The following is a 12,121-nucleotide window of genomic DNA, read 5'->3' on the forward strand; positions in this document are numbered from 1 at the left end:
ACCCTTAGACATGAACTTTTTCAAAAATATTTTGGTAACTATTTCAATATGACTGATTACCTTTATAATCCAATGTGTTTTATTTTATTCATTTTAAAACATTCTAAGAAGGAGTCTACATGCTTCACTGGTGAAGGGGTCCAAAACACAAAAAAGAATAAGAACCCCTGCTCTAAGATTATTAATTGCAGAGCAAAGACAAATAATCTTCACTGATAAAGCTTCCTCACTGAGACTTCCCTACATCAGGGATGGTATGATCCAAAATTTAATATGAAGATCACTAAATCAATAAAAACTTATTTTTAAAAAGTAAAGAACATTAAACTATGGGACACACAACATTGTTCAAATGTAGACTGTAATTAGCAAAGGCTAAAAGCATAAGTATGTGAGTTCAAGTTTGATAAAAAAAAAATTTAAGTTAATTCTAATCATAAAATCCTATAAGATAAATCATAATCTAATAAAATAAATAAAGCCAGTCATAAAATCCTATAAAATAAACAACTTTTTAAATCAAGTAAAAATCAACACCAAAAAAGTTTAAAAGTATAAAATATCCTCTAAAATTTTTTCTCAGGAGGGTTAAAAGCATTCACAGTAAGAACCATAAAAACTTACAAGAATCCCAGACCAATCTAGTTCAACCCCTCACTTTACAGGTGAGAAAACTAATTCCCAAAGAGGTGGGGATTGGGGTGGGATGGAGCAGGGAGACAAGAAGGGAAGAAAAGGAAGAGAAAAGCAAATTTATAAGATTTGATAAAGCTAAATAAAGGATCCCTGAACTTGTTATGAATAATCATTCTCAGGGTAGAAGTTTAAACAGCTCCCAGACCACTTGTGTACAGCTGGTTTGCTCATCTTAATTTAAGATTTTTTTTCTTTGGTGTAAAAATAATCTCTTAATATTCCACAGCTCCCTCAGACTACATCTGCGCAGTCCCCACAGCCATATGTGGGTAGATGGTATTCTTGCCGTGCAGGTGGCTATGCTCCCTTTTATACTCACTACACAAACCGAACATTTCACAGTATGGGGACCATATGCCCACCACATGCCTTACCAAGACTGAACACAAAAGAGACGCAGATTTCTTTTGAATGACACTTTGGGGAGAATTCAGTTAGTACTCTCCTTCTAAGCAATTCCCTGCATAAAAGTAGGTTTTCCCTTTTGTTTCCATCCCTCTGTTTCCTAAACTACCCTCACTTCCCCTTTGCTGTAATTATAGCCTTTCTGGAAAGACAGACAAGTCCCTTTGTCTGATTACCCTAGGCCACAATAATCCCACATAACATCCCAGTGTCAGGGAAACCTGAAGCAGCAGGAACAACACAAACTCTTTCCCTTAGCAAAGTCATATCCTCTACACCCACCCTCTGTCTGGCTGTAACTTCATCATTTTCTGTTGTTGCTGCTCAGACAGATCAGCCCCAAAGAAGACTTTATTTTTTAAAGGGTGGATAGGTGCATCTAAATATTAGGCTTCAGAACTAAGGAAAGAATGTGGTTGATATATAGGAAGGAATATATATATATAGATATGTAGATGTATGTATGTATGTATGTATATGTATATTACAATCACTTTAGCATTTCCAAAGCACCAAGAATGTGGCTGATATATAGGAAGGAATATGTGTGTGTGTGTGTGTGTGTGTGTGTGTGTGTGTACGTATACATATATTACAATCATTTTAGCGTTTCCAAAGCACCAAGAGAAAAATTACTGATTTTTTATAACTGTCACCTCCTAGGAAGTTATGCTGTCATCCAATTCAATCCAATCCAATGCATTCCAACAAGCAATAATTTATCTATTAAGTGCCAAGAAAGTCACTGGAGAGAGAAGGAGGAAAACAACTTAGTCTCTGTTCTCAAGGACCTTACATTCTACCAAGGGGATTCTACCAAGGGGATATGAATGTAAATACATCAGGGTATACATCATCATTTGTGGGAAGGAGAGAGAAAACACTAACAACTAAGAGAATCAGATAAGGCTTTTTGTAGGAGAAGCCTTGACTGAAGCTGGAGGTTCTAAGAGATAGAGATGAGGAGGAATGTTTTCTAGGTACAGGGGACAACCTGTGTGCATTGTCAAGGAGTCTGGAAATGACACATTGATTTTGGGGAACAAAGTAGGACAATTCGGTAGGAGAGTAATGTGTAATTAGCCTAGAAAGGTAGGAAGTAAGGAAACAAGCATTTATAAAACATCTACCACCTGCCAGGCACTGTGCCAAGCACTTTATAAGCATCATCTCGTTTGATCCTCACAATTACCCCTCAAGGTAGGTGCAATTATTATCCCCATCTTATAACTGAGAAAACTGAAGCAAGCAGAAGTTAAGTGACTTAGTCAGGGTTACACAGCTATCAAGTGTTTGAAACCATATTTGAACCCATTTCTTCCTGAGCCCAAGGCCAACACTCTATCCATTGAACTACCTAGCCACCACTAGGTAGGCTACAGCTAGTCTGTTATTATGATCTCTTATCTCATTTGATTATAACAGTGTGTGGACTGGTGAAATATAGGAGTATGGTAGTGAAACATAGGAGTGTAGCAGTAAATATATAGGAATATAGTAGGAGGAGGGATCAGTTTATAGGTTTTAAGAAAGAAGAATATATGGTATCTGTTTTTCAGCCTGTTAAACATTTGCTATGGAGCTGTTGGGTAAGCATTGAGTTCGAGTAGCGTTAATGATGTTAGAGGTTTGAGCAGGAACGGATCTCAGGAGGTATCTAGTCCAACTGCTTCATTTTACACATGAGGGAATTGAGGCTAACTTGGCCTGGGTTAAAAAGGTAGAAGAATTTGAATTCAGGGCTTTTGAGCTGAAATCCTATGTGCTTTCCACTATGCTGTGCTGCTTTCTTAATTAATGCCTGTTCTTCATGGCCATAAAGGCAGCTAGGTGGCTCAGTGGATGGAGTGCTTCGCCTGGAAGATCTGAGTTCAAATGCAGCTTCAGACCCTTATTAGCTGTGTGACCTTGGGCAAGTCACTTAACCCTGTTTGCCTCAGTTTCCTCATCTGTCAAATGAGTTGGAGAAGTAAATGGCAAACCACTCCAGTGTCTTTGCCAAGAAAAACTCATGGACAGTCCATGGGGTCATGAAGAGTCAGACACAACTAAACAGACCAACAAGAACAATATGCTAAAAAAAAAAAAAAGGAACTTTTTTGTTCATTTGTTTTTCATTCTAGACCTGTGCTATCATGGTAGAGGGAAATTCCTCTGAGGAATTCTACAATGTATAGTCTTAGTGATTTGCCTAGAGCACAAAGAAATTAAGTGGCTTGCCCTGAGTCATGTGGCAAGTAGAAAGGAAGGAAATAAGTATTTATTAAGCTTGTACTAAATTAGTGTGCCAGGTACTGTGCTAAGCACTTTACAAATATTATCTCATTTGATCCTCATAACAACCCTGGGAGTTAAGTGCTTATATTATTCCCATTTTGCAGTTAAGGAAGATGAGGCAAACAAAGGTTAAGCAACATGCCTAATGGTCACACAGTTAATAGGTGTCTCAGATAAGAGTTGAACCCAGGTCTTCCTGCCTCTGAGGCCATATATCTATCTACTACTATTCTGTTTTTATGGTCATGAGATTATCATCATTGTTGTTTTTAGCATCTGTAGCAGTAGCAGCAAGTACTAATAATTTGCATTTATATAATACCGTTATGGTTTACAAAGTGCTTCAGATATCTTGTTAATGTGCATTTTGCTTACAAATGGGAGCAGAGTAAGACAAAGTATATGGCTCACATAAATCCATCCTCATTATAAAAAAAAATTTTACTCTAAGTACAAGATCTATAAATGATGAGCCAATAGTGTATTAGAAGGGGTCAAAAGACCAGTTTCTACTTCTATGTAACCTTGGGCAAATGACTTCACTTCTCTGAATCTCAGGTACCTCATTTGTAAAATGAAGAGACTATTAAATGATCTCTAATGCCCCTTCTAGCTCTGCATTCTATAATTCTATGGATTAACTCATCTTGAAGAATAATGCAAGCAACCTTTTTTTTAAAGGAATTCAAGTTTTTGTTTTACTTCTATAATATGGGACTAGAAGGTCTAGAAAAATTCAGATAAACTAGTTACATGAGTTTGAGTAGTCATTAGACCTTTCTTTTTTAAAAAAAAACCCTTATTTTATTTTGTTTCATTTTTTAAAATTAATAAGCATATTTTCTCTCCCTTTCAGAAAAAACAAACCCTTGCAACAAATGTGTGTAGTCAAGCAAAACAAATTCTTGCATTGGCCATGTACAAAAATGTATGTCTCATTGCATGTCTTCAATCCTTTACATCTCTCAGGTCATGGGTAACGTGTTTCATCATTAATTCTCTGGAATCATGTTTGGTCACTGAATTGATCAGAGTGCTTATGTCTTCCAAAGTTGTTTGCCTTTACCATATTTTTGTTATTGTATAAATTATTTTTCTGGTGCCGGTCACTTCACTCTGTGGTAGTTTGTAAGAGTCTTCCCAAGTTTCTCTGAAACTGTCCTTTTTGTCATCAGCACACTTATTGTTTGTTGTTGTTCAGTCATTTCTCAGCCATGTCAGACTCTTCATGATGCCATTTGGCATCATCTTGGCAAAAATATTGGAGTGGCTTGCCATTTCCTTCTCCGGCTCATTTTATAGTTAAGGAAACTGAGGCAAACAGGATTCGGTGACTTGCCCAGCATCACATAGCTAGTAAGTGTCTGAGGCCAGATTTGATACCAGTATTCCATAATTTGTAGATCACAGTTTGTTCATTAATTTTTCAATTGATGGGAACTCCCTTAGTTTCCAGTTTTGTGCCACTACAAAAAAAAGAAGGGACTATTATAAATATATTTGCTCATACAGGCATTTTTCTTCTGCCTCCTATCTCTTTAGGGTATAGGCCTAGTATGGTTATCACTGGGTCAAATAACATGAACAGTTCACTAAATTTTTCAGTTTCTTCATCTGTAAAATAAGAAGGTTGAAGAAGATAGTGGTCTTGCCCTCTGTAACTTTCTATAATTCTGTGACTTATCTATCTTTACAGGAATGCAAAATGGAAAGGCTAGGTATAGATAAGGAAAAACAGGGTATGATAAAGACTCTAATTCAGGGGTGGGGAATCCCATTGGATTCAGTTAAAGGGCCTCACTTGAGGACCTAGAGGGCCACAGGTTCCCCAGCCCTGCTAATGTTTTAAAGCAAATTTTCCTAGGGAAAGAATGTCCTATGAGACAGTGTGGTACAGGTGGAAGCACAGATGTAGTGGAAATAATGGTAGGTTTAGAGCCAGAGGTACTGAATTCAAGTCCCACCTTTAATACTTACTAGCTTTGTGACCATGGACACATGTCACCTCTCTGTGCATTAGTTTTCTCTTCTGTAAAAATGAAAGGTTTTAATCTAAATCTAAGTTCCCTTCTAGCTCATACTTTATAGTCAAGAAGGAATACACCTTGACACCCAATGGTTATTATCTGGACCTCCCTATTCAACTAAGGAGTGTTCCTTTGGGGGAAAAATTCTTAATGAACCAATATCACCACCAACTACCACCTGATTTTTAAAAAGATATATAGTTTTCCTATTCTGTTTCATTGAGTCCTACCTAAAGGGATACCTAGAGATATCCTGAAAGATAAGGTAACAATCACCATAGATAGTCAAAAGCAATGTTGTGTGTTAGGGTTGGCGATCTAAGACAAAAGCTGAATGCTGAAAAGCAATAGGGCATAAAATGAAGTCTTAAGAATAAAAGAGGAGGAAGAAGGAACATTCTTTTATCCCCCATAATATGGAAAAAAAAATGAAAAAGTTGGAATAGACCTCAGAGGCCTTGTAGTTCAGTCATCATCTGACCAAGAATCCCTGCTATGACATTAGTAATTGGCTTCCCTAGCATCTGTCTGATTTAGGATTAGAAAGTCCTTGTCACTCTGGTTTAATTTTTGATTGCCCAACTAAACCCATTCAGAATAATGTTTTTAGGATTGCCCTTTCAACAAATTGTCAAGGCTGTCTCAATTTGAGCTTTTCCTTCACCTTTTTCAACTCTGAGATTTTTTTTTTAAATATCCCATGAAAACAAATAGGAATAGGGAGAAACAAAGGACAAAAATTCTAAGTAGCCCTCAGTACTTTGTTCCAAATACCTTTTATTGTATATATGGCTAGCAAAAAGCTTTGAGCTTTCTTTGTGAGTTGATTCTTCTTAACCCAAATTGGTATACTTTACTAAATTTACTCTTAAATTTCATCTAATTATAGGTTATATCCTGTTGAGGTCTTAGATCCTGACTGCGTAATTTTCTATTCATTTTTTGTATGCTTTAATCAAGTCAAGTCAACAAGCATTTATTAAGGACTCTATGTGCCAGGCACTCTGCTTAGCACTGGGGGGGGGGAAGGGTGAGAGGAGGGAAGAAGGACAAGGGGCATCTCCAGTTGTCCTGATCTACATCTTGCCACCAGACCCAGCTGGTTGCAGAAGAAAAAGTGAGACTGATGACTTTGCACAGCCCTCCCTCACTTAAATCCAATTCACTCACATGTCATGGCATCAACTTCCTGATGCCAGGTCTTCCCTACTCTAAGGCAGGTCTTCTTTCCATGTATTACTCTGCATTTCTTCTCTGTTTAGTTGTTATGGTTGAGAAAAGGAGAGCCAGGGCAACATAAGGATCTTTGTGCCTGGTTATAAGGTCCTCTTTGAGAAGGAAGAACAAACAACAGCACTGGGGATTTAAAGAAAGGCAGATAGATGGTCCCTGTTCTCAAGGAGCTCACAGTTTATTGGGAGAGACAACATGGAAACAGCTCATCTAGAAATAATCCATTGTATCCTCACACCACTTTGCCTTTAAAAAATGAAATACCCTTATGATTTCTTTTCTCTTTTTTAGGTATTCAATTTATATTTGGAAGCAGCCTATATTCAGACCAATTCAATCTCTCTCCATTGAAGCTAGCACAGAATTTTCCCCAATTCCTATGAAGATCACCACAAAAGATGAATGCTAGAATACATGGGACAGTCAAAAAGAGTACTGGCTATGGAGTTAAAGAACATGGGTTTAAATTCTATCTCTGAGAATTACTATGTGACCTTGATCAAGTCACTTAAACTCCATCAGCTTCAGTTGGCTAGATGGCCTCTGACGTCCTTTCTGTTTCTAGATCAATGATAATTCCAGAGGTGACCAGAGATTAGGATTAAATTTTAAGTTGGAAACTAAGGATTAACTGTGAGCCTGATTCCATGCATTAAATAAGCCAGTTAACAGATATGTAACAAACACCTACCAGTTTCAAGGCACTGTAGTTAAAAAAATCGAATATGAAAAGGTCATACTTACATAGGGTTGCCATGGTCTCTTATTCACTAGTCCTTATTTATTCATTCATTAAGGGGGAAAAAAGCATTAAGGGTATAGAGAACCCTGTGCTTAGTGCTGATTTATTCCAGTTTGCTTTCTAAAACATATCTTTTTGCCCTTTCTAAGGCAAAGAAGCTACTCTGCTGATGCAAAATCTGAACAGACTGCCAACAGCTGAGGAAAAACTTGAAGTTTTATTTAAGAAGTACGCTGAATTGGTCAGTATGTCCTTTGCTAGCCTCTTAGTGGAACAAAGATTATTTAATGTAATAATTAATCAATTTAATATTTTTAAATTAGTTTAATAATTACTAACCTAATAATTACTTGATTTAATAATCCATGTAATTTTGCTTTTGTTTGCTTTTATATGTGCCTGTGATTTCATCTGTGTGGAGAACTCTTGGTATGGAAATTCCCTCCATGGAGATTGTCAATTAATCTATAATTTAAGGTCTTAGTTGCTTAGAACACTAAGGTGTTCAGGGACTGGCCCACGGACACACCACGTAAGTGTCAGAGTCAAGACTTGAATCCAGGTCATCCCTACTCTAAGGCAGGTCTTCTTTCTTTGTATTACTCTGCATTTCTTCTCTAGTTAGTTGTTATGTTTAGAGAAAGGAGAGCCAGAGCAACATAAGGAACTTTGTGCCTGGTGGGAAGAACACTGTGGCTTTAGATTCAGAGGACCAGCATTCAAATTTTAGCTCTTCTGTTTGCTACCTGTAACCTTGGGCAAGTTATATCACTTCACTGAGCCTCAGTTTTCTCATCAGTAAAATGAATTAGGTAATCTTGGGGAAATTCCTCAACCCAGAAATCCTAAACTCCTCCTGAAGAGTTATTCCTTCCACCTCAGTCCACTTGGCTGGAGGTCAATAAATCAAGAGGCAAAAATAAAAGATAAAAGGCTTAAATAGTATCAGCTGATGGGCAAAAATAGCTAGACAGATAGATAGATACACAGATACATAGATACATAGACAGACAGACAGACAGACAGACAGACAGATAGATAGATAGATAGATAGATAGATAGATAGATAGATAGATAGATAGATAGATGATAGATAATGTGTGTGATTTTACATAGCTAAGGCAATATTATAGGAGGCAAAAGGACCCTGTTGTGAGACAGCTCAGCCACTTTCCTTATTTAAGAGGTTGAAAAACAGGGACAGATTATCAGGTGATTTGGAATGAGGATTATATTCTTAACTTTGATTTTATTGATTGCTATCTTTGCTGTCTCTGGTGTTGCCAAAGATCTGGCAATTCCTTTGGGGATGTTTTCCTGTAATGAATCTCATCAGACCATCTTGGTGGGGCAGAGGGTACAGGAAGTCAATCTCTAGTCAATCTCATCAGAATATGCAGGTGAGGTAAGAGGTCTCCAAGATAACAGAAGCCTTCTTCAAGATAGAAACTATAGACTTGTTGAACCAAATACTGACCTCGAGTCTATTTATACAACCTTGTAGCTCCCTTTCTTTGAACTCTAAGCTTACTTTTTCTGGGAAGAAGCTATTTCCCCCAAACTCATAGCACACAGGTTTTATCCATTTCCTCCACAAACTTTAAGGACCATTTCAACTCTCAAGCCTTTTAGCTTTTGTTTTAAATAACCTGTACCCCTTCAGTTGGTCAGCTGAAGTCAGCCACCCATAGCCAAAGGACACATGTATTTTCTCAAATTTATGACTCACATCACAGCTGCAATCCCAAAACAGCTATCACTCTATTATAGTCAGACAACTCATTTTCAGTTTCATTTCCGTCTGTGGTTTCTTGTTCGTTCAATTCTTCCTACTCATTGTGTTGGAGAAGCAAAGACATGAGAGTAAGGCCTACATGTCTGCACAATACCAAAACTGCCTTCAGTGACTAGGTAAGTTAACAGCCTGCCACCATTAGCTAGCTGCAGCCATTGCCACTGTTAAGGCTTTTTTGCTCTAATGTAATTATACACTTAAAAACATTATTCTGGGGAAGAGGCTATAGGCATCACCAGACTGCCAAAAGGATCCACGAGATAAAAAAAAGTTAAAAACCCCTGATCTAGCACAGCTGCCTTTTTGATGGATGAATAAACTAATGGGGGAGTAGGTAAGAGGGGTAAGGAACTTCTAAGTAAAGAAACTTCCTCTACCAATGCAGATCTGTAGCTGCTCTGCAACTTATGGTCTTAGAGAGTTAGCTGGTAACTGAGAAGTTAAGTGATTTGACCAGGGTCACATAACCAGTTTTCATCAAAAGCAGGATTTAACCAGGTTTTCCTGACTTCAAAACTGAGTGTATCTAGTATGCTACATTGCCTCTAATGAATGAATAAATACCCTCTACAAAATCCCTGAGAAGTGTCCATCCAAACTGTGTACATCTCCAATGATAGTGAGCTCAACTCCTCATAAGGCAGCTATTTTTTTAAGCAGCTCTAATTATTAGGAAATTCTTTACATCTAGCATCACTGAAATTTTATCATTAGGTACAGGAATATAGGAGGCCTTTGGTTCAGTTTCTGGTCCAAATGTCCCATACAGCTCAGGCTATGCAACCTTTTGAATCTAATGCAAGAAACTATTTAAGGAAGAGCTTAAGAGCTAAAAGGGGTCTCAGAGGTCACCTAGAGGTCACTCTAGAATTTTACAGATAAGGAAACTGAGACCAATGGAGAAAGAATAATCTGCCCAGGGTCATACAAGCAATAAGTAGCAGAGCTGAGATTCAAAACTAGTTCTTCTGATTTTTAACATCAGTGCCCTTTTATTGTACTGTACTGACCACAGAAGCTCTCATCCAGCTTGCCTAAAATCTTGTCCATGGGGCCAAAGCCTTCCAGAGTCCTTTGCATTTGTGCAATAACCTGCAGGCAGTCACATCTTGACAAGATTTCCCAAATTAAAGCAATAAATCTTTTGATACTCTGTAATTTCAAAGTAAAAGGAGGCTCAGAAAAAAAAATATTGTTCAGTAGTTGCCATTTTTAACAAAATCCCACCTAAATGAAGCTTTGATCACAGACTGTTGGTATTTCAGTCACTACCTATAAAAAAGTACATTAGAAAACTGGCTAAATGGATGATCCATATCTGAAAAACTGTACTATCTCATTGTCTTAATTACTCATAGCCAATCCTCTGCTCCCTAATTTAGGTGACAATATAACATCTGTCCAGGCATTTCAGTTGTGTCTGAGTCTCTGTGATCCCTGCCACAGTGAATAGAGGGCCAGGCCTGGAATCAAAAAGATACATCTTCCTGAGTTCAAATCTGGCCTCAGACACTTATGAGTTGTTTGACCCTGGACAAATCACTTAACCCTGTTTTAGCTGAAATTTGTAGTTTTGTCTTCTTATGCTTATGATGTAGATAAGAAAGCCATAAATGGGAATTCCAGTATCTAAGGAAAATCTATTTGTTGGGGTGGGGAGAAGAGTTCTACCCTGTTTGCCTTGGTTTCCTCATCTGTAAAATGAGCTGGAGAAGGAAATGGCAGACCACTCCAGTATCTTTGTCAAGAAAACCCCAAATGGGGTCATGAAGAGTCATGACTGAAAAATGACCAAACAGCAATAACAACATAACAAGTATCAGAATTTGCAGAGTCGACATAAAACATTTTCACTAAAGTCCTACTCTTCATGCAAAGATGATTTTGAGACCCTGAAGACTTGTCTGAGGATGGACATGCTGAGCTAAGTTACGAACTCATCACTAGAAGGCTGGCCAAAGCAACTCATAAAATAGGAAAAAATATAAAAGAACCTTTAGTCCTTTACAACCCCTTCTACATCTTCAGTGATTATGGCTGACCAAGAAGAAATTAAGCTGAGGATACTAAAAATCTCAGTTTTTAAATCTACTACAAACACTAATTCAGCTGTTAGTACTTTTTATTTTAGTCTTTGCCCAATGAAGGAGTTGATCTACTACCAGAGGAATTGCATTATAGCTATATTGACATTCTTATTATCAACAAAAACAGAAAAAAATTATGGCTATAAAGAAATTTGGCCTGCATGTTCTCCTTGGAGATACAAATAAAGAATAGACAGAACCAGTTTCCTCATAGCCTCAAAGGCACCAAAAAACAGTGTTTAGTTGAAATTTGTAGTTTTGTCTTCTTAAGCTTACGATGTAGATAAGAAAGCCATAAATGGGAATTCCAGTATCTAAGGAAAATCCATTTGTTGGGGGGGGGGAGAAGAGTTCCACCTAATCAAGTGCAATTGTATCAAAAGAAGGGGCAGCCTGCCCTATAGAAAACCTGACCCAAACCTCCTTGACATAGTCCCCTTGACCCTTTTAATCCACAGAAGACAGCAGCAGGCAGGGACCAGGCCCTATAACAATAGGACCATAAGGTCTAGTGACCTTAGACCAGGCAAGGGAGCAGAGCTGGTAATGCCAAGGACAGTGAACAAGAGGGCCAATGCAGGGAAACAAGAATGCTGTCTAGTGCCCTGGAGACAAAGTTCTAGTCACCTGATAAGAGTTATGTTTCCACATAGAAACAAATCAATCACAGTAAAGACAATTATATCTTACACAAATATGCATTGCAGAGGATAAAGTAGAGAAGTTCTATGACAAACTGGACAATATCTTCCAAACTAGCTTAATATATACTTCAATATTTAGTAACTTCAAGTAAAAAATGGGAACAGGAAATATATGGTTCAGTATAAAATTACTAAAGAGGCTAAGGGCCTGTAGA

At 37.7% G+C, this 12,121-nt stretch overlaps 1 protein-coding gene across 2 annotated transcripts in view; it reads left to right on the forward strand.

Annotated features, from left to right (window-relative positions):
* Positions 1-12,121, forward strand: part of TXLNB (taxilin beta) — a 72,583-nt gene that overhangs the window by 22,483 nt on the left and 37,979 nt on the right. For both annotated transcript variants that reach the window (XM_020973744.2, XM_020973745.2), the window contains exon 3: positions 7,530-7,621. In XM_020973744.2, the coding sequence (XP_020829403.1) occupies positions 7,530-7,621 (92 nt within the window). The remainder of the gene's footprint in view (positions 1-7,529; positions 7,622-12,121) is intronic.

The sequence above is a fragment of the Phascolarctos cinereus genome, unplaced genomic scaffold (genome assembly GCF_003287225.1).
Source record: "Phascolarctos cinereus isolate Bilbo 61053 unplaced genomic scaffold, phaCin_HiC Scaffold_5;HRSCAF=322, whole genome shotgun sequence".
NCBI lineage: Eukaryota > Metazoa > Chordata > Mammalia > Diprotodontia > Phascolarctidae > Phascolarctos > Phascolarctos cinereus.